Source organism: Osmerus mordax, chromosome 23 (assembly GCF_038355195.1).
Source record: "Osmerus mordax isolate fOsmMor3 chromosome 23, fOsmMor3.pri, whole genome shotgun sequence".
Lineage (NCBI taxonomy): Eukaryota > Metazoa > Chordata > Actinopteri > Osmeriformes > Osmeridae > Osmerus > Osmerus mordax.
Genome location: NC_090072.1, coordinates 5703171 through 5725831, shown reverse-complemented (window position 1 = coordinate 5725831; position 22661 = coordinate 5703171). Strand labels below are relative to the sequence as shown.

At 43.1% G+C, this 22661-nt stretch overlaps 2 protein-coding genes across 13 annotated transcripts in view; one reads left to right on the top strand and one right to left on the bottom strand.

Annotated features, from left to right (window-relative positions):
• Nucleotides 1-5697, top strand: part of camk2d1 (calcium/calmodulin-dependent protein kinase (CaM kinase) II delta 1) — a 47074-nt gene extending 41377 nt beyond the window's left edge. For all 12 annotated transcript variants that reach the window (XM_067261600.1, XM_067261596.1, XM_067261591.1 and 9 more), the window contains 4 exons: nt 3176-3251; nt 3378-3472; nt 3574-3813; nt 4046-5697. In XM_067261600.1, the coding sequence (XP_067117701.1) occupies nt 3176-3251; nt 3378-3472; nt 3574-3809 (407 nt within the window). In that variant the 3' untranslated portion in view covers nt 3810-3813; nt 4046-5697. The remainder of the gene's footprint in view (nt 1-3175; nt 3252-3377; nt 3473-3573; nt 3814-4045) is intronic.
• Nucleotides 5698-6294: 597 nt separating this feature from the next.
• ank2b (ankyrin 2b, neuronal) overlaps nt 6295-22661 on the bottom strand; it is a 73698-nt gene continuing 57331 nt past the window's right edge. The window contains exons 43-49 of the mRNA XM_067261337.1: nt 11354-12418; nt 10560-10649; nt 10118-10201; nt 9384-9548; nt 9047-9238; nt 8804-8895; nt 6295-8272 (exon numbers count right to left, since the gene is read on the bottom strand). Coding sequence (XP_067117438.1) covers nt 8041-8272; nt 8804-8895; nt 9047-9238; nt 9384-9548; nt 10118-10201; nt 10560-10649; nt 11354-12418 — 1920 coding nt within the window. The 3' untranslated portion in view covers nt 6295-8040. The remainder of the gene's footprint in view (nt 8273-8803; nt 8896-9046; nt 9239-9383; nt 9549-10117; nt 10202-10559; nt 10650-11353; nt 12419-22661) is intronic.

The following is a 22661-nucleotide window of genomic DNA, read 5'->3' as shown; positions in this document are numbered from 1 at the left end:
TAGTGTCTATTTTACACATTTGTTTCATGTCCTTTAGCAAAATGTCATCGTATTGTGTAGAATGCAGAAGGTGTACATGAAATTATTTAAGTCGTGTTGGGATAAAGTGAATCAATCGAGTACATTTAGCCTATCAGCTTTCAAATGATGTCTTGCGATAACCGCGTAATCGTGCATTGTGCGCAAAATCACTCACTCAACTGTTGAGTGAGTGATTTTGCGCACAATGCGTTGAGTCAACGGCTCAGTCAGCATCCTCACGACTACGGCTCAGCTCAGTGGAAGAAGTTTGTCGTTTATCCATGCGTTCCAGCCATCACCCATCTCAACTATGTAAGTATGCATGACTAACAATAGCTACCTGGTATTTAAATTATTTCGGATTTTAAGTAACTAGGTGGCTTGACTCATCATTTTTATTGAAAAAATAAGTTTGTTCCTAGTGGTTGGAGACTAAATGTATTGAGTGGAACGACGTTTGTGTATTTAGTGAAACCCTGCTCTATAACTTATCCAAGTTATTAATTGCATGCATGATACAAGTGTTTTTCTGTTGCTGCAGATTTGAATTTTCTCACTCTACATTGTCACCTGGAGTCAGCTCTGTAACGGTGGGCTCAAGTTTTTGTGGTGGGTATTACATGTAGTTGCAATTGCCATTATTGTTGTGTGGACTGTTTACATCAAGGCTGTTGATGAAGGTTCTTTGTCACAGACATTCACTTGCATGTATTTAAAAACACAAAACCTACGGCGGTGGAGAAAACAATCTGATCTTGGTAATCATGAGTTTGTAATTATGATGGCGTATTCTGTATTTTATAACAAAGTTTTAATATTGGAGAGAACTAGTGTTGTACAGTAAACCTGTATTAAAAAGAGACACTCTTACATAGCTTCAGTGTTCCTGTGCATACATGGGAGACTCTGACAGAACGCCATCTCTGTAGCACTCCATCCAGTCCAGAACCCGGGGTCCTGAAGTCTCAACATTTACGATACTCTAACGATGCGATGTTAATATACCTCTCTGATCTAACGAGTCTGGCTAGCTGTCGTGACCTCTCAGGTGGGCTATGGCTACAATGGAGAGCTGGAGAGATGGTTGTTCTGCTAGGTTCTCCTGTCTCTGTACAGGACCTGCAGCTCTTTTGCAGTGGCCAATTAAGTAGCTTACCTCACTGACCAGTTCTGATATTACGTGCATCATGTGTCATTCTCTATGCAAAATGTAATAATATCAATGTAATTAAGTGAGAAATTTGAATATCATTGCTGATCTCAGTTCACAGCCCCAAGACCCCCTTTTTTATTAATAGTTTTTTGATATGTCATCAATTTTAACATATTCATTGTTGAACTTGAAATATTTTTTTTTTTGTGGATTATCTCATTAGACATAATGCTTAATTGTGTTAATTTCTCTTTTTTGCAGTGAATGGTGCTTTCAGAATCCCATGCCAGACCTGTTCCCATCACCTGTCGCTCACAAGAAGTTAGTAATAATGTAGATGCCCGGCCCCAATACATGTGTGTTTTTTCAGACTCTTAGAAATTATGACACGTTGCTCTGTCAGATGCTTATAGTTTAATTAGATTTTGCCTCAGCTTTTCAGCCTTGACCTTCCTGGTCTTCATGTGTACACTTAAAAAAATAATAAAGAGGTCATAAGAAATCTGACTCATATCTTAATTTTTAAGCAAGCCTCTCACATTTTCTATTACTGTCAAGATTACGAATTTTTAAGCATTAATGTGATATGTAAATTTCAGGGATTTTGCCTTATTTCAAGAATTTGTAAAGACATAAATAAATAATAAATACATTTAAAAAAATCTTGTTTTTTTTTAAGATGGCTTTTTGCAGTATAGTCAGGAATACTCAAAATGCTTGCACTTGAACTTCCCTTTTGGGGGAAAAATATACATTTTGAGTATCATGAGCTTATTATGAGACACAACTTCACAATACTAGCAAAATATATCTATGAGTTTTCCAAGCTAATTTAAATACTATTTTTGAGCATCATGAACTTGTTATGATACACAACTTCACAATACTAGCAAAATATATCTAAGAATGAGTTTTCCAATCTAATTTCAAGCGGTCTCTTATATTGAAAATATAGTCTTATTTCAAGAATCTTATCAAGCTAATTTTGACTTAAAATATCTTGTTTAAAAATTGTTTTACTTATTTTTGGAATGGCATTTTTTGCAGTGTGTTAACTTTATCTGAGCAAGCATAGTAGCAACTAGTTAAAACCCTCTGTTTCCACAATTGCTATCGGGTCAAGAAGATTTGCTTCTTTCCCTGCTCAACAGCTGTTTTTGGAGAGATGGATGAAGTGGGCCTCTTCTGGCAGTACTGTGTGCTTGTTGTGCCTTCACAAACAGAGGGGCGGCAGAGCAAAGTCCCTCAGCAGTGTGTCAACACTCCATGTTCCCTCCGCACCGTCACATTTATGTTTCTTATCTGCTGAGCCAGGACATTTGTTGAAATGGCCATTGGCTGAGAGCTGTGACGCAGCTGGAGTCAGACTCATGTCTGAACTTTAGCCGTCCCAGGGTCTCTTCTCTCTCTGTCAGGATCAGGTGGGGTTGCCTAGGGCTAAAGACACTTGGAAGAAAAATGGCGCTTATTTCTGGCCTCTGTCTTCTGTTCTTCATATCGTTTGAAAGTGTCAGAGGGACTGAAACTGTGCAAGGTAACATTTGAGACAACCTTCTTTAAATGCTCAGGATAAATCTACGGTGTGTGTGTGTGTGCGCGCCAGTGTTTTTGTGCTTTGTAAGCCATTCTGCATTCTCACTCACCACGCCATTGTAAATCTCAACATCCTACAGTTCCTCAAGAACAGATCCCTTTTCTCTCTTTTCTTATACTCATTACTACTAAGCTTGCCTACTTTACATGAAAGGTAATGGGATGTACTGACTGTGTGCTTGTACGGTATAAACATCCGTGGTACTGGTGGAGGATCCACCCTGACTCTCCCTGCGCGTGAGCCTTCTGGTCTTGCTGTGGTGCCGTCTCATTCCAGCCACCTTTACTGAACCCTTTTCCATAATATTCAGTAGGAAGTCTCAAGCCAGTATTGTGTGCTTTGAGATTGTTGGGATGCTGACATTTGGACAAGTTTGTGATGGACTCTGTCTCCTCTCTCTCTCCCAGCTCGCAAGCAGGAGATCATCAAAGTGACTGAGCAGCTGATTGAAGCCATCAACAATGGAGATTTTGAAGCATACACGTCAGTCCTCATACCCCCACCTAGCTCAGTCCACATCAACACCACGGCACTATTCACAGCGGATCTCCATGGAAAAACCCACCCATGGTAACTGTGTGTGTGTTCCTCATTTTCCGTGTCTCACAGGAAGATCTGCGACCCTGGACTTACGTCCTTCGAACCAGAGGCCCTGGGGAATCTGGTGGAGGGCACTGACTTCCACCGCTTCTACTTCGAGAATTGTAAGGCCTCATGACCTGTAGCTTACTGGAAAAACATGTTTATACTTCAAGGACTGTGCCTTGAGGTCATTTGATTCTGACTCCTCTCCCTCTCTCCCCAGCTCTGTCCAGGGTGAAGCTGCAGCCCATCCACACCATCCTGCTGAACCCCCACGTCCACATCATCGGCGACGATGCGGCGTGCATCGCCTACATCCGGCTGACCCAGTACCTGGACGGCAGCGGCGCTCCCCGCACCATGCAGTCTGAGGAGACCCGTATCTGGCACCGCCGCGACGGCAAGTGGCAGAACATCCACTTCCACCGCTCCGGGTCACCCACCGTGCCCGCCAAGTAGAGAGGTGAGTCCCTCTGGCCCTGCCCCATCTAGGTAGCTGTGAGCCTGATGCATATCCACCTCAGAGCTGTGCAGCTTTAGGTGGTTCAGCCTTCTGTTGTCAGTTGGAACCTGTTGAAGTCTTTAATGACACAAAATCGCTTCACATTCAGCTGGTAAAACCGTAAGGTCCTTATCTGTATTTGTGTGATAAGTCTTAGTGCTGTGTGAAAGAGTCCAAACTTTTTGTGTTGCAGTTGAGAACCCGACCCACCCTCCACTCTCAGCCTACATTGGTCCGTTGACCATGGAGATCCCGCCTACCAGGTGTCTGTCATGTCTCTCACCCAATCCCCATCTAGCATTGCTACCACTCTGCCCTCTCAGAGTGTTGTTTACATATCGTCGCTGCTGGACTGAAGATTCTTGTAAACATACAGAAAAAACACCATGAAATCTCATATCATTTTACTATTATTTTTTTAATTTATCACATTCATTCTTCCCAGTCTTATCTGGGAGATGGAATTGAAGCATGTTTTTTTCTATGGTTTTCTGGTTTTAGACAGTCTTAAGTTTAAAAGCCATAGAGATACTGTATACATCCATGCCAGAGATATGGAAATGTTTTTTTGTAGAGAAGATGAGTTTCAATCTTATGTGTATGTACCTGGCTCTGTTTCAGCCTGAACTGACAACTGTCTCATATTCTGAATCCAACACATCAGCCAGATCACCAGTTCTGTTCTGTAATATCTGTTGCCTTTTAGGTGGACTTATGTCAAAACATAGGTGAACAGTAGCTTGCTTTTTGGTGACGTATAGGCTTTGTGATTGATTGTGATTTGCTATATCCTTGCTTAAAGTTTGGAGTATTAACTGGTGAAAGATTACCTTAGTTTACAGTCTGGTTTTGTTGCTCTTGATTAGGTAATTATTAAGTATGATTAATAGGAATTTCAATTGACATTTTTACAGTGAGGACACCTAAGATCTATGTTTTGCTGTGCGCGTTACATCACATGAAAAGAGAGATTTGAGTCGTCGAATGTTAACTATACATATACTGAATACATTGCTACACATGGCCATTGTATGACACATTTTAAAGTCAATCATATTTTCACCAGGATATATTAAGTGAATTTTATCAGTTATATATATTTTTTTGTTTACGTTTTATATTGTGATATTGATAATGTAGGTTGTTCTTTCAGATTTCTTTTCAATCCTATCATTGAACAATTTTGGAGCTTAACCCCGTTCAACAATATTGTATAGTGCATGACCCTATTTGTTTAGTCTCCCCCCCCCCCCCCTCCCAGTCTTGAAACATCTGATTTCCTCAGTGTATGTACCCACAAAACTTTATCTTCTGTGTTTGTGTCTTGGAGGAAACCTTTTCTAAATCATTCCTATTATCTACAAAACCAGAATTAGTTACCTATGCTCCACAGTTTAAACTACAGATTGATGTTTACAAAATAATTTGGAAGTCATTTGGCATTGCTTTGTTTCAGTAAGCTAAATATTTGTATTAATAGGTGCGAGTTAGGATTGTTAGTTGTTGTTAATTACATTCATAAACTTTTTTTTATTTAGTTGGTGGCATTGCAAAACCGGTAAGCATAAATCTGACAGAGTAACACAGTGGTGTTTTATGTTTTGTTTCATTGTGATTTGGTCACAATTTAAGTAGAGCCATGACCACACTCTTGAGTTCTTCCTTATGGGATAGTGGGGGTAGTGAGACAACACGATTGTTCTTTGATTTCCTTCTTACTTTACACCACACTGTTTTATAAGTTGTCAAAAATGCACTGTTGGACAAAGTGTATACTGTTGCCATGGTGGGAGAGGACTGATACATGTTTAAGAAACGTCAAATAAAGATGTGACTTCTGCCAAATGTTGGTTTTGGTCGCTTCTTTATTAACGTTAGCTGTGATAAAATATAACTATGCACCCTCTTCTAGAGAAAATACTGGATTTATGGTGGTATTTCTGCATACTCCCTGAATACCGGAGTGGAACAAGGTCAGTATTCATTCAGTGTCCTTGGTATCAGCAAGGCACACTACTGTTCTCACGTGTGTGTGTGTGTGTGTGCGTTAGTATTATAGACACTAACTCATCCCTAAGTGTTGCACGGTTTAGGAAATATTTGACAGTGAAACGTCACAAATCTACGAGTGTTAACAGTAGCAGTCTGGTTCGGTTCAGTAGCTAGTTAACTTTTGGAAGATGGCTGATAAAACTTACATTATTGTAGCTTAAAAAGTGTTATGTTTGTCCTTTAGTAATGTGAAAATACACCCCATAAACTCTTGTTTTTCCAAGTATTTGAACATTATGGGCATTTTAGATCAATTTAAACAATAGGTTGGGAGGTGATAGTTAAACTTCAGCACACTTCAAAATGTCCCCATAAATTGTACCCCTTCTCTATTTTATTTAATGTTTTATTTTATACAAGTAGGAATAAAGACAAGCACACCATAGCCTACACGTTTGACACATGTAAATGTTTATTTTCTGTAACGTACACACTGCAGCTGCAATGTCTGGTTAGCGTTTCAATTTATTGTATTAATAATTTGATAACGAATACATGCCCGCATAGATATTCAAACTGTAAATATGTATAATATTGTTATCACCATGGAGACAAGATGCTGATTCATCAAATCAAAATTATACTTTTTTTCCGCTTTTTTCTTCTTTTTTTAAACATTTGTTGTATTCTCGCTTTTGATCACAGAAAGTACATGGCAAGGTGAGGACCATATTTTGACAGATATAGTCTGTACCGCAAGTAATACCTAAGATAGTTTGACAGGCCAAGATTCCATCCGTGTCAAGTTTGATTTGCAAACATCCATCTTCTGCTCTCACACACATTCACACTCTCACACAGGCCAGATAAGCACAGACGGACCATTAATACAATAAATGAAATATGCCAAGGTGATGCCATCTGTAAAGGACAGGAAATAATAATCAAACTCAGTAACGCCAATCTTTCTAGATTATCACGATTTACCATTCAACACCAACAACAAACAAAATTAACAGCAAGTCAAAAACATTCTTTCTCCTAAACCTTCTTTTTACAATCTTAACAAGCTTCATAAAAGCTATAGAAGACAATCAAAAGAGTACCATGGACAGGGAAGGGAGGTGAAGTGGCATTACAAACTTGTGTGAAGGAAAAACCAGAGTGAGAACCTTTCTGAACTTAGGGTTCAGTGCAAAATAGACAGTCAAAATGGAGAACATTCCCGATCACAAATTTCTTTGAACATATGGCAGGTTATATTGACGCCAGTGAAGATGCTATGAGCTAACACATTTACACACGTGGACCTTTTGTGATGTCTCGCTAAGAAGGAATTGTGAAAACACAACACAGACAGACATAAAAAAAAAAAAAAAAAAAGACATGGTCTTGGGGCTAAAAGCTTACAAAGCCCATGCCAAGACAACTAGACATCACACACTTCACCAGCAGGAGCTAACTTTGTAAACAGAAAAGCGGTATAACGGTTTGTTGGTTGATTCTGCGCCTGTAAAACAGTGTGATCCAAGACTCCTTGATGAAAGACAGCATTCATTATCTCTTTACAGTATATTTCAAAAGCTCAGCAACATTAAACTTATAGGCCAATGTCTTTCGACCTGGGGAAAGTAGATCTAGTCTGATTGGTGCACGTACAGCAGTTACAGAGGGCAAATGTACTGTATCAATTAAATGCTTGAATTGCGGTTGTCTTTTTCAGAGCATGTATGTTTTTCTCCTCTATATACAAATGTTTACAATCGTCCTTTGAGAAGAGGCCCGTGCATGAGGCAAACGTCCGTGAAGCCCCCCACCATTTTAAGTTTTCCATTGATCTTTGTGTTTGTTCAGTATTGTACCACAGCAGCCCAAAAAAAGAGAGCAAAATCAATCTACGTTCATTCGTCACCCGACAATAAAAAGGGAACTATCTTTGGTCACAAAAATTAGCAAATGAAACAAAGTCAAAAGGGGGAAAAAAGGGGGAACAGTTAAAGCACTAAAATAAATATTGTTCCGTTATTTGCCACAAAGGGAAGAAAATAAATCCAAACCAAAACACAATCCAGTGTCTGCATCAGAGGGGTTGAGATCGGGGCTTCTAAAACCAGGGGTTCAGTCATGGGCTTGGCTGTTATAATAACTCACCTCAGAGGGTATAGGACTAAGCAGGGTGAGCGAGGCCAAGAAGAGTTACCCAAATCCCTCTTGCTCCTCTTCTTCCTCCCCCTCCTCTCGGTCCTCCCCCTCCTCCTCCTGCTGGTCCTCAGCACAGTAGCGCTGGAGCAGTGTGTGCAGGTGGTGCTGAAGTGCGTCTGGCTGCATGGCCTTTGGGGGGACGTCCACACACTCCAGGTGCACATGCTTACCCTGGGCGTCCCTCACCACTGTCCTCTTCTGGGTGCGCGACCTACGCATCTGGGTTCTGGACACACACACACACAGACAGACAGAGGGGTGGAGAGGGAGGAGGGAGAGATCCTGTTAAGGAGATGCATGCTGCTAAGGATTGTCATCTTGGATTTGATAAACCCTTTCTGGTAGGTCATACGGACTCTAGCCCATGAACACACCATGCAGGGTTGCTCCTTTTTCGCCACACCCATCTGATTAGTTACTGAGGTGAATGCTTACGTTAGAATCTGCCGTAAGGTTGTATAAGGTTAAGCTACAGTTGGGGTGTTCAATCCTGGTCCATGGTCCTGTACGTTTCCCTGCTCCAGCACACCTGGTTCTAATGAATGGGTTGTTATGAAGCTCAGCAGAAGCCTAATAACAACCATTCATTTGAATCAGGTGTGTTGGAGCAGGGAAACATCGAAAACATATAGGACAGAGGACCCCGAACACCCCCCTAAGCTACAGTGACATGCTTTGACGTCAAATCTATGGAGCGCTACACCAACATAGCCTCTGTTGTTAATCAACACACTGCAGTTCCATGCTGGCGGCAAACCTTTTGACAACAGAGCCGTCGTCCTTGACAACCTCTCTTTCTACTAAATGAGGCAGGAGGATTTTCCCAAAGCCTCCAGCATAACTCAACGCCTATATGTGACAGAACAAGAGCAGGTGGTTTCAGAGACTGTAGGGTCCACCATTAACCTTGGTACAATTGATCATCTTAAATGTATCAGCCTTTATCACCAGCCGGGAAAGTTAACAGGAGAAAGGATTACTGGCTCTCCAGAGCTCTTACCTTCTCAAAGTCCTCTCTGGCTGAGGGGAGATCTGCAGCCAGCGAGCGGTCTCCGGTCTGCTTCTCCATCCTCTCGCCCCTGACCACTGTGGTCTTCACCACCTTGCTGACCTTCCGGCCCTGCGCCGGCTCCGCCTCAAACTCTGAGGCAGTGGCAGCGCCCACCAGCACATAGGGCTCCGAGAAGGTCACCTAACAGGCAACATGCCGGGTTCAAAGGTCACTGATGTCACCAGTACACAGTAGCATTCATTACATGTGTCAGTAAATGATCAATTCTATGTCCTGGTCTACATGCCGTCATTATTGTAGTTTGATAAGAAAAGGAGTCGGTCACCTCAGTCTGATCTCCCTCGCTCCGCACCACAGTCCTCTTCACCACCTTGGAGAAGGAGTCTCCCTCCTCCACATGGACCATCTCCTGGTGAGATCCCTCCATTGTCACATCCTGCCTCGGCACGCCGTCCGGGGACACATACTGACGAATCACCTTCCTCGTGATCTGGAGGGGACACGGCAGGATGTGAATACTGTATGCCAGTTGGTTTGTTTGAGTTGAATAAGAATCACGGTCAAGTCAACACCAAAGTATGCTGAGAAATACAGTATTGGTACATGTGTATTGACAGTATGTACATTTATACAACAGTTAGTTCCGACCCAGTAATTTGATTGGACATGAGGCATTCCATGTGTGCTTATTTTAGATGATAAAAGCACAGGGACTTTTAACTATACCTGTATCACTCCGCTTGCATTAACGGTTGATCTTTCAAACTTATCGGAATCAAACATGCCATCTTATTTCACTGGTTGCACAATAAAATACATACAAATAAATGTAAATGATACCAACTTGCTAGCACTAGTCACTTTAGTGCAAGATCATGTTTGTGTTGCTTGGCAACAGTCCAGTGGACTTTTTGTATTGGCGGAGCCAAATAAATGATTAATCAAACAAATCATAGTCTGTTGTCACTTTAACGAATAAATGCCGCTTGTAGAACTGTTGTATTGGAGCTTCAGGACTCTTGACTGGAATACATGTGTGAACATAGCGTGTGGCTCTACCTTCTTCACTACCATGTTGCCATGTTCATCTGTGTACTGCTCCTCAGTCACGGTCTGTGGTGGGATGTCTGGCAGCTCATCCGCCTGGAGGGAAAACACAAGTCCAGTCAGGTCTCTGACGTCATAGAACAGAACACACTCGGAACATTCATGGCCACCGGCCACACAGAGGGAAAAAAAAAACTACAGATGACGACCCCGGTCGTTTGAAATTTCAAACTCGTGGCAACAAGATAAAAGTATAATATGGTACAAAATGAGAATGGGGTGTAAGACGATTATGAAGGAAAAAGAAAAACAAGAAAAGCCACCAGGCAGCAGGAAACTGTGGGATTTGACTAAAAGTACAGCACAGCAAACAGTGCAGTGCCCCCCCCCCCACACACACACAACTCTATAATCCTCCACAGCGACAGCCTCCACCCCACCATGCCTGCAGTACCTGGATAATTACTCTGCGCCGGACCACCCTGGTGGTCAACACCTCCTCCTCTGAACTATCCGACAGCAGCCCTAACTCTTCAGCTATCTCCTGGGAGACAGCACAAAGGCATTGTGGGTAGGGAGATATGGTTACATATACAGTACACGGACATAACATTACTGCAAGCACATGAGGACAGACTCCAGGCAATGATTGTTCCTTCTGTTCTCTGTTTCATAACCACTTCTTTCTAGGTGGCTAGGGAGGCAGGACATTATTTTATACAAGTTATGATTATGCAGAAATAAATCTACAATATGGGATTATGGAGTTGATGTAGATGAAGAGAAGGTACAGTCATAGAACAGCCTTCAATCACATCAGCCATGCAAGATTGGAAAGTGGGTACTCATTCTTAGCAACACACGCAAGCCCTTCAGCAGGGGGTGGTAACGTGAATAGCATTTACATATAACACAATATACTATGTTCAAAACCCCTTTACAACATATGATACAACTCACACTTCAAACACAGCAAAAGGGAGCATTATCAAAATCAAATGATTGTTGGTCAGGCTTAAGATGATTCCATAGTACAGTTATTAATACGCTTTTTAGGCCCTTAACAGTGTGTTGTAAGTATATATACGTGCAAACACACCACTTAGGTTCTCATTAGTCTCTGTGTAGTGTTAATACGAGTGTTTGAATCAGTGGATCTTTTTAGCCTGCAAGGACACTGCAATCAGCCTGAGAAACCAGGGAACAAACCAGGGGAGGGTGCACTCGACCTCATGCGCTACCTCTTACCCTTCCAAGAGAGTCATCATCGTCATCTTCAAACCCTTCTTGTCCCCTAGCTGGAAGCTCCTCACACATTGGAAAAGCACCTGAAGATCTGTGGTCTGAATCGTAGGCAAAGTCACCAAGACTTTCACTACCTGAGGAAAAGCGACTGCGATCATCGACTCGTAGGAACGGGTACCCAGTGTACACTGGACTTTCCTTACGGATGCCAGCATCAGGACTGCTGGGTAGTGGAGATGGGGGTTCCGAGACGTGATAAGCCATCTTTAGATCTTCTGGCTCAAGGTCGTTGGGATCTGAGGTGTCGGAGAAGGCCTGTTTGCAGTCAAAAAACTCAAGGTCTTCATCTTCCTCTTCAGTGGTTTCTTTGTCCAGAGAAGCTTCTATGGTTGGGGGTTTTGAATGTTGTGGTCCAAACGCTGAGAGAGATTTCTCAAATTCAGAAAGGACTCTGTTGAAGTCAGGAGAACATTGAAAGTCGTCTGCCCCACCAGGTACGACTTTCACAGGTTCTAAAGGACCCTGAGCCCCCTGGTTTGCGGTTCGGATCCGATCCTTATCTGAGGAAGAGTCACTAAACACCGGGGACACTGGACTCAAATCTGTCAGGGAGACCTGAGAGCATTCTGACACACTCAAGGACTGCTGTCCAGAAAACAGTGCTTCGTAATCAGGTGGTGCCAAGAACTGGCTCGACATTGGCGAAAACTCGCTTTGAGTTTCATCAGATGCTGACTGACTCCAGTTGGAAAACCTGTCGAATTGTGGGGAGGAGGGGCTGAACTCAAAGAATCCTGTGTCAGCTTTAGAACAGGTTTCTAAAGGAGATTGATGTAGGTTAGGTGTTACAGCTCTGTGGGTTGTATCCTGATCAGGAAAATGGAGTGGGGTCCAGATCAGTGGTTTAGGATGAGTGGTTGTCTTGGTCTTTGTGGTAGATGAGCGGACCACACATTCGGGTGTCATATCGGAAGACCATTGCTCAAGTAAAGTATGTTCTTTTTGTTTTGTAGGCAACTTCCCCAAACTGGACTGCAATTGTGTTTCCTCTGCAGATTGAGTGGATGCCTGGAGATAGATATTGAGATCACCTCACTATGACAATTTAGACTTTACAGCACGGGATGCACCAAAACAATCACATCCATGGCACCACACTAGCATGAGTTTACAACGAGCAGGGTTTCGATTGATACTCAGTCTGAAAACATCCGATAAAGAAAAGCCATAAAAAACCTTTAGGTGCATGCACGTGATTTGCTTACTTCACCATGGTATCCGATACAGTTAAGAAACACAACCTACTTATTTTCTTACTGCAATCAATTAGTTAACTCACTCCATCAATCCGAATACTATGTTAATGTACATCCATTAGAATCAAAGTCCATTCCAGTGCATTTCCACACAGAAAAACCAGACGTGTGGTTTTACCCACAAAATCGTACATTACAGTTAGCTGTTATTGCAATCCTTCAAGACACAAGCCAGGCCAGTCTTCCAGAGACCACGATGCTCTGATTCTTACCCTCTGTGTGGCTTCCTGTGTCTCCAGTTGACCATCGCTGGGATGCAGGGAGGTGTCTCTATGCTGCTTTACTTCCTGGACCTTCACTGGTCGTGGGTATGAAGTGGTGTCTCTACCAACCTTGCTAATGTCTTGTAATGTTGCCATGGTAACTGTGTTTGAGAGTTGCTGTGTCTGGTCTTTGGAAATAACCATGGCTTCTGATCGGCCAAGATTTTGATAAACATCGGTAGCCTGTTTTTGCTCCAACATCAGCTCACAACAAAGCTCTTCTTTGGGTAGAACTAGGGGAAACTCGAGCCTTGCTGCAGATGTCACATGACTCAAATACTTTATTTGGGGCCTCAGAGTTTCCATATCAGCAACACCTAGGCTAAGCTCTTCCTCTGAACCTTCCGATTCAGGAGATGTTGGTCTTGAGTGAACATCATCCCAGGACTCTACAGGTAATGGCTCAAATACTGTATCTGAAGACGCAGAAACTGGTGAATATGATCCATCGCCAATGGGCTCCATGAAATACTGAGACAATAGCTTCATAAACTCAGGTACAGGAGAATCAGGCGAGAGACGCTGGAACTCAGTGACTGATGCTATTGACTCAGGTGAGGATGGCCTGTACTCAAGCTCAATGGTCGTTGATGTTACCATCAGCTCATATTCAGAATCCGAAGCCATCGACTCGGGTGATGAAGACCTGTGTTTTATATACGTTGTTATGTACTCGCATGATGTTTTAAACTGAGGTATGGGGGAGTCTGGAGATAGGGATCTGTTCTGATTGACCTCTGGCCTTGATTCCGGTGACGAGGCTCTAGCTTCGGCCATTTGCAAGGCTGTTTCTAGAGACATGGGCCTGTACTCAGGTTCTGAGTCAGGTGACATGGGCCTGTACTCAGGTTCTGAGTCAGGTGACATGGGCCTGTACTCAGGTTCTGAGTCAGGTGACATGGGCCTGTACTCAGGTTCTGAGTCAGGTGACAGGGGTCTGTCCTCTGTATCTGACACAGACACAATCACCCATTCATCCTCAGAGTCTGGGGCTGACTCTGGAGCCGCTGTTTCAGAAGTATACTCAGATTCTCTGTGTTTGGAAGCAAGTGACGAGGATTCACACTCCTTTACTGATGCAGGGGATTCAGGGGCAAGAAGTTCGGATAGTTTTTCCACACTATCGGAACAGACTACATCACGAACTGCATCTGTCTCATTTATAGCTGCTGAAGGAGTCTGTTTAAAATCTAAAATGTCAGAGCCTGTTAAGTTGATCTCACTGGTTCCACGGGCGTCTTCTGCTACCTCAGGTGGAGTCTGGACATACTCAATTCTACTCTCAACACACTCCAGAAACCCTGTTTTACTACTATAGGTCTCCCCTACATACTGGGGGTCGTGGATTTGAGAGATGAGCTTCCAAAGCTCAGCGTCATAGACAAGTTTGTACTCTGAGACCATCATCGCTGATTCATGCACTGTTTCTGAAGCAGCCATGTCTGTAGAAAAAACAACATTATCGGCTATTGCTTTACTTTGAGTTGGCATATCCCCAACAGCTTGGCAATCTGATACCGAGACTGGCTGGGATTCTTGCAGGGATACTTGGCTCATCTTGTGCACTTCTCTGCTTTCAGATTCGATAGATTCAGGTGATGTTGGTCTCTCAGTAATTAAAAACTTTTCGGTGGAACCTTGGTTTTCAGAATCTGATAGTTCACTGGGAGATAAATCCCTAACTGACACACAATATACTGGTATAGTCTTCCTATAATCAGGTATAGGTGACTCGGGTGATAATGGCTTATTTTCATCATCTGATGTCACCGACACAGGTGATAATGCTCTTTTGTGAGAATTAGACTCAGAGTAAACCAAATCAAATTCCATGTCTGATGTTATTGATTCAGGAGAGGAACAGCTATATCCCTTTACCGTTGTGGTAAATTCCAAAACATTGTGTGTAAAGTTAGGAATTGGTGAATCTGGAGACAACGGTCTATGCTCATCAACTGAAGCTGTGGATTCAGGGGACGACGTTCTAACGTCAGCCAATAGCATCAGAGACTCAGGTGACATTGGTCTGTAGTCAGGTAAGGAATCAGGGGACAAAGGTCTCTCCTCAGTCTCTGATACTATTGATTCAGGTGAGTCTGGTCTTTCCTCTACATCGAAAACATCTGAAATCTTAGGTGCATATTCAATATCTGATACAACTGATTCAGGTGACGTTGACCTATTCCCTGTCATTAATAAAGTAGTGTCCCATTGTCTGAACTGAGGTATTGGTGAGTCAGGAGAAAGTGCCCTATATTCATCTACAGATGCTACTGAATCTGGTGACAACGGTCTAACTTCAAAGAGAGTTGACAAGCACAAATCTCTGTCCATGTCCCCATCTGACCATGAGGATTCAGGTGATGTTGACCTATACCTTGTCGTTAATAAAGTAGTGTCCCATTGTCTGAACTGAGGTATGGGTGAATCAGGAGATAACCGTCTGTACTCATCTACTGATCCTGTTGAATCAGGAGAGTCTGGTCTGTCATCAACATCAAAAACATCTGAAATCTTAGGTGCATATTCAATATCTGACACAACTGATTCAGGTGAAGTTGACCTATACCTTGTCGTTAATAAAGTAGTGTCCCATTGTCTGAACTGAGGTATGGGTGAATCAGGGGATAACCGTCTGTACTCATCTACTGATCCTGTTGAATCAGGAGAGTCTGGTCTGTCCTCCAATAACAAAACCTCAGAAGTCAGAGGAGCAAACTCAACATCTGAAATCACAGATTCGGGTGATGCTGATCTATATCCAGCAGCTGAATATGAGGCTAATAGTGCTAGTCTAAAGTCAGGTAAGGGTGAATCAGGTGATAATGGCATATGGTCGTTTACTGATCCTGTAGACTCCGGGGATGATGATCTGTCCTTAAAGATCTCTGGTAAGAACAACTCTGGTTCCAAGTCTGAATCTGACAGTAAAGACTCAGGGGAGGATGACCGGTACCCTACAGTTGAAAACAGAGATGCATGTCTGAATTCAGGTATGGGGGAGTCTGGGGAGAGAAGTCTACACTCATTAACTGAAGCTGTGGATTCAGGGGACGACGTTCTAACGTCAGCCAATAGCATCAGAGACTCAGGTGACATTGGTCTGTAGTCAGGTAAGGAATCAGGGGACAAAGGTCTCTCCTCAGTCTCTGATACTATTGATTCAGGTGAGTCTGGTCTTTCCTCTACATCGAAAACATCTGAAATCTTAGGTGCATATTCAATATCTGATACAACTGATTCAGGTGACGTTGACCTATTCCCTGTCATTAATAAAGTAGTGTCCCATTGTCTGAACTGAGGTATTGGTGAGTCAGGAGAAAGTGCCCTATATTCATCTACAGATGCTACTGAATCTGGTGACAACGGTCTAACTTCAAAGAGAGTTGACAAGCACAAATCTCTGTCCATGTCCCCATCTGACCATGAGGATTCAGGTGATGTTGACCTAAAGCATGTTGTTAATAAAGTAGTGTCCCATTGTCTGAACTGAGGTATGGGTGAATCAGGGGATAACCGTCTGTACTCATCTACTGATCCTGTTGAATCAGGAGAGTCTGGTCTGTCATCAACATCGAAAACATCTGAAATCTTAGGTGCATATTCAATATCTGACACAACTGATTCAGGTGAAGTTGACCTATACCTTGTCGTTAATAAAGTAGTGTCCCATTGTCTGAACTGAGGTATGGGTGAATCAGGGGATAACCGTCTGTACTCATCTACTGATCCTGTTGAATCAGGAGAGTCTGGTCTGTCCTCCAATAACAAAACGTCAGAAGTCAGAGGAGCAAACTCAACATCTGAAATCATAGATTCGGGTGATGCTGATCTATATCCAGCAGCTGAATATGAGGCTAATAGTGCTAGTCTAAAGTCAGGTAAGGGTGAATCAGGTGATAATGGCATATGGTCGTTTACTGATCCTGTAGACTCAGGGGATGATGATCTGTCCTTAAAGATCTCTGGTAAGAACAACTCTGGTTCCAAGTCTGAATCTGACAGTAAAGACTCAGGGGAGGATGACCGGTACCCTACAGTTGAAAACAGAGATGCATGTCTGAATTCAGGTATGGGGGAGTCTGGGGAAAGAAGTCTATACTCATTAACTGAAGCTGTGGATTCAGGGGACGATGTTCTAACGTCAGCCAATAGCATCAGAGCCTCAGGTGACATTGGTCTGTAGTCAGGTAAGGAATCAGGGGACAAAGGTCTCTCCTCAGTCTCTGATACTATTGATTCAGGTGAGTCTGGTCTTTCCTCTACATCGAAAACATCTGAAATCTTAGGTGCATATTCAATATCTGATACAACTGATTCAGGTGAAGTTGACCTATACCTTGTCGTTAATAAAGTAGTGTCCCATTGTCTGAACTGAGGTATGGGTGAATCAGGAGATAACCGTCTGTACTCATCTACTGATCCTGTTGAATCAGGAGACTCTGGCCTTCCTTTAACTGAGAAATCAGCGGTATCCAACGGGTCCAACTCACTGTCTGAAATGATAACCTCAGGTGACGCTGGTCGGCTCCCTGCCACAAATACCGTGTATTCTGTGAAATACTGTAAATATTGTGGGATGGGCGAGTCCGGGGACAAAGCCCTATACTCATTGACAGATGTTACAGATGCAGGTGATGATGCTCTAGTATTAGACAACTGCATCAGGGACTCAGGCGACATGGGTCTGTAGTCAGGTAAGGACTCGGGAGAGAGAGGTCTGTCAGTCTCTGACATTAGCGATTCAGGTGAGTCTGGTCTTTTTTCAAAAACAAGAGTATCATAGTCTGAGAATGCAAACTCAATATCTGATGCCGGTGACTCGGGTGAGGACGATCTGTATCCACTTGTACCAGATGTAACAAATGTCTGTACTGCAGGTCTAAACTGAGGTATGGGAGAGTCGGGTGAGAGAGGCCTGTTCTCCTTGACTGATGCTATAGAATCAGGAGAAGATGCCCTAAAATCAGCATCAAAACCTCCATAAAATATGTCAATTTCTGCATCGGACACTGATTCAGGTGATGAAGATCTATGATATGAAGGAACTGTTCCAGGGAAGGATACTGAATACTGGGGTATAGGGGAATCTGGGGAAAGAGCCCTATACTCATCCAAGGACTTCACAGATTCTGGAGAATCAGATCTAAGACTAGTGATCAGCCCCATAGACTGGGGTGATAAAGGCCTGTATTCTGATTCAGAATCAGGTGATAGCGGCCTGTGTTGGGATGGGACAGATTTACTACAAGTCCATGGTGGCACAGCCTGCGACCCATCAATGACTTCAGGGTCAACTGTTGGTATTTGGCGGACCACAGCACTATCCACACCAACATCTTTAGTTACCTCTTTGACATCTGGAGCTGTCTGCACATACTCTATTCTTGTGCTTGCATACTCGAACACTCCTGTCTTACTACAGAAAGTTTCACCTACATACTGGGGATCTTGTATTTGAGAGATGAACTTCCAAAGCTCTGCATCATAGACAAGTCTATAAACTGGCACTTTTATTGTTGTTGGAGGTAATGATGGAGGTGACGGTACTGGTCTCTCTACACTCTGTGGTTCTTCTGAACCAGGGGAATATGCTCTTTGTTCTACAACAAAGGCCTCAGATACATCAACTGAATCGACATTGGATACTGATTCAGGTGAAGATCCTCTATGAAATGATTGAGTCGTTTCAAGTAAAGATGGTGCAAACTGGGGTGTGGGGGAATCTGGGGATAAAGCGTTATGACTATCCAGAGACTCTGGAGATTCTGATCTCAGACCAGTCATCACACTGACAGACTCATATGGGAGAGGAATATATTCCGATTCTGAATCAGGAGACAATGGTCTATCCTGAGGTATTGTGGACTCAATGACAACTGGGGACACTATGCTGTCGATTTCATCTATTTGTACATAAACAGGATCAAAACTAAGATCTCTTTCCTCATTGGTTATACTTGGCTCAGTTTGTGCATACTCTATTCTACTTCCAACATACTCAAAAACACCCGTCTTACTACTAAATGTTTCCCCCACATATTGGGGATCATGCATCTGAGATATTAGCTTCCACAACTCTGCATCATAGACAAGCCTGTAAACTGGCACTCGTTTTGCTCCTGGAGGTAATGGTGGACCATTGTCACATGAAGAAGGTAAAGACTCAACAGGTAGATGTTCAGAGACCTCTGTAGCTGATTCAAGTGACAATGACTTGCCTTCTGGCACAGTTGGTGATGATACTGTAGACAAGGTATGCACAGCCTCTCTAGTTAGGGGTCTGGTCGGTTTAAGTTCTGTAAGAACCACTGGAGACTCAAGATCGGGTTTGAATGATTTCTTCGATTTACGTTTCTTCGAAGGTTTACCCTTGTCAGTGGGTGGGTTGGGGTTTGTCTGGTCTGGTTCAGATGAATTCTGAACATCAGTTGAGATATTTGTCAATAACATCAGTGAGTTAGGAGACATAGGTCTGTAGTCAGCTAAAGACTCTGGTGACAGTGGTCTATGATCTGGCTCACAATCAGCTGATGGAAGTTTGTCTTTGATTGAGAAAACATCACTTCCAGGCTCGGATGGCTGTGCATGCTGTATTTTACACCCTTCGTACTCAAACATACCTGTCTTACTACCAAAGGTTTCTCCTACATATTGGGGATCATGTATTTGAGAGATGAGCTTCCATTGTTCTGCTTCATAAACTAGTTTGTAACCTGGCACTTCTCCTGGAAGCAATGATGTTATAGACTTAAGTTCAGATGATAATGGTGGAACATTTGAAAGTGGTGCGACATCAGGTGACATCATATCCTGGTTGCTTTTAGGTTGAGTTACTATTGATGCTATTGGTTGTTTGTCGGGTTTATTTTCACAAATTTCTGGTTGAATTCCATCCTTTAAAGTTGCAGCTGACTTTATTGATAGCCCTTTTTCAGTGGGCCCTGATGCTATAGATTTAGATGGCTTTTGTTCAGATGGTTCAGCTTCAGTCACATGTTCTGAGTGGCTCACAGATGAAGTTTCTTCAGATGACTGTGTGTGAGCATGTTTAGACTGAGGGCTTTGTTTCAGCACAGATTTAATGGACTTTGTGGATTTTCTTTTTTTGGAAGATTTTGTCTTCTCAGGGGGTTCACGTTTCACAGACTTGTCTTTTTCTGACCACTGTGGGATACTATCTTTGCTTGAATTCTCTGATTGTGCTGTGACTGACCTAGGCTCTGTTACACAAGGGGCTTCATATTCAGTGTCCGAATATACTGACTGAAGTGATGATGAACTGTGTACCGTTACTGTAATGCCTCCCACTGTTATATACGAGGACGATTCCTGAGACGGATTCCTAAACTCATTTACTGTTGCTGCGGGATCATGTGACAATGCCCTGTCTTCAGCCATGAGATTAGCTGATTCAAGTGAAATTGACATGAATTTAGGTAAGGACAGGGGTGACAGGGGTTTTTCCTCAGTATCTGACAATGATAAAAGCACCCAGTCATCATCTGAGTCTGGTTGTGACACTGGTAGATGTGTTGCTGGTCTATCTTCAGTATCTGATGTCACTGACTCTGGTCTATGATATACATCATTGAAATCCCATTCTTGTTTGTAATCGCATTCTGACTGTTCTGATTCAGGGGAAGTCGACCTATAGCCAGTTACAGACGCAGCAGATAAAGGTAGTAAAGATCCAAAATCAGGTATTGGTGAGTCAGGAGATAGGGCCCTGAATTCATCTACAGATGTGACTGAATCCGGTGACGGACGTCTTTCTTCATCAAAAAGCTCCGCGAGAGACAGGGCCCCATATTCTACATCTGAAAATATTGACTCAGGTGAAGTTGACCTGTATTCGACAACATACTGATCATCTAACACAGGTAGGGGTGAGTCAGGAGAAAGTAGCCCGTTTTCATCTACAGACGCAATCGATTCAGGTGATGATGGTCTATCCTCAAAAAGCATGGACAACAACAAAACCGTTTCAAATTCCATATAAGATAATATTGATTCAGGGGCTGATGATCTATCATCTACAGTGGCACTTGAAACAGAAAAAGATTCAGGCAAACCCTGTCCAAAGTCGGGTACAGGTGAGTCAGGCGATAGTGGCCTATATTCATTTACAGAGGCTACTGAAACAGGTGACAATGCCCTCATGTCATCTAAGTACATGTCAGGGGACATCTCTCTACACTCAGGTGAAGAGTGGGGTGTATACAACCACTCTTCTGTCTCTAGAACCACAGGTGATGATGCCCTCTCCTCACAATCAAATGTTATTGACTCAATGGAAATAGACCTACCATAGCTACATTCACTACCTGGAGATATTGGCCTACCGAAAGCTTCCTTGTTGGAAACCATTGGGGTCAAAGGCCTGTCCTCTATGTCTGGTGCTAGCAGGCCACACACAGCACCTGGTGCACTCAAGAACATTTTCCCAGGTGTGTAAGCTGGGTATCCCGCAGTCTCCCATTCAACCACAGGGGGTGGTAGAGGAGAAAGGGGTCTGAACTGAGGAATGGGTGAATCAGGTGTGAGAAGACTCAGTTCGTTCAAAGATGACACTGATTCAGGGGATGAGGCTCTACTCTCGGTCAACAGTGCTGAAAAATCAGGAGTGTATAGACGACACTCGGCTGCTGGGGAATCGGGAGAGTCAAACTCATCTGCTGACTTCAGTGACTCAAGCGAAGACGATCTTCCCTGCACTGAGCTCTTAACTGCAGCTGGGTATGCTAATGCTGTTACCAGTGACGAGGATTTATCGTCAGAATCAGAACTCATAGATTCTGGTGTCAACGGCCTGTAGTCTGTGAATGAACTAACTGACTCTGGTAAAGCTGGGTCAGAAAGGTCAGATGTTGCATGCTCACATGGAGGTTTGGGTTGATTTATGGGTAGGGTTATCTCAAATGTGTATTCCAGACCAGGTATATCAGACTTGGCTGGTCTGGGAGACTCCTCTCTTGACATCTCAACAGCGGAGTCATGTAATACCTGGATTAATGTATCAGAGACACTATATTCTGGTCTAGGAGATTCTGAAAGCAGAGTAGTGAGATTTATGTCTAAAGGGACTAGGGGTATTTCAGATAAAGCTTTGTTATTTATATCTGTTTCGAAGGTGGTTAAATCAGGGGTGTGGCGTTTAACCTTGATAGCTTCCACCTGAAAATCAGAGGAGATATCTGCTTGGTCAAAGACATCTTGGTGTACATCAACGACAGGCTCAGAAACAGGAGAAACATCTGCCTCAAGACGGAAGCCCTGGAAAGGTTCCTTTACCTCATCAGACCCCATTTCAGCTTGTATGTCCTCCACACTGGATGTCTCCACAGGCTGTGGAGACTGGGATTCAGTGACAAGGTGCTCACAACTTGACTTCACTTCAACAACATTGTACCCATATAGGACTCTGTAAAGCCGGTTTGAGACCTCCTCCAAATGCTGCTCTGAGTATACTTCCTTTTTCAACTGTTTGGACTGAACCATCACGGTAGAAACATGGGGGGACTTAGCCGTTGCTTTTGTCTTTGAAATAGGATTGGCAGGTTGTTCATCCTTTGGGTTTGCAGTGATGCTCACATTTGCAGTTATCTGCACAGCGCTAGAAGGAGGAGCCACACGGACAGAGGCAGTAGAGACAAAAGTATAATCCTCTTCCTTTTTGAGCTCCACAGAGAGTTCACTGAAGTCCGTCTCTGCCAGGTCACCCTCAGTCAG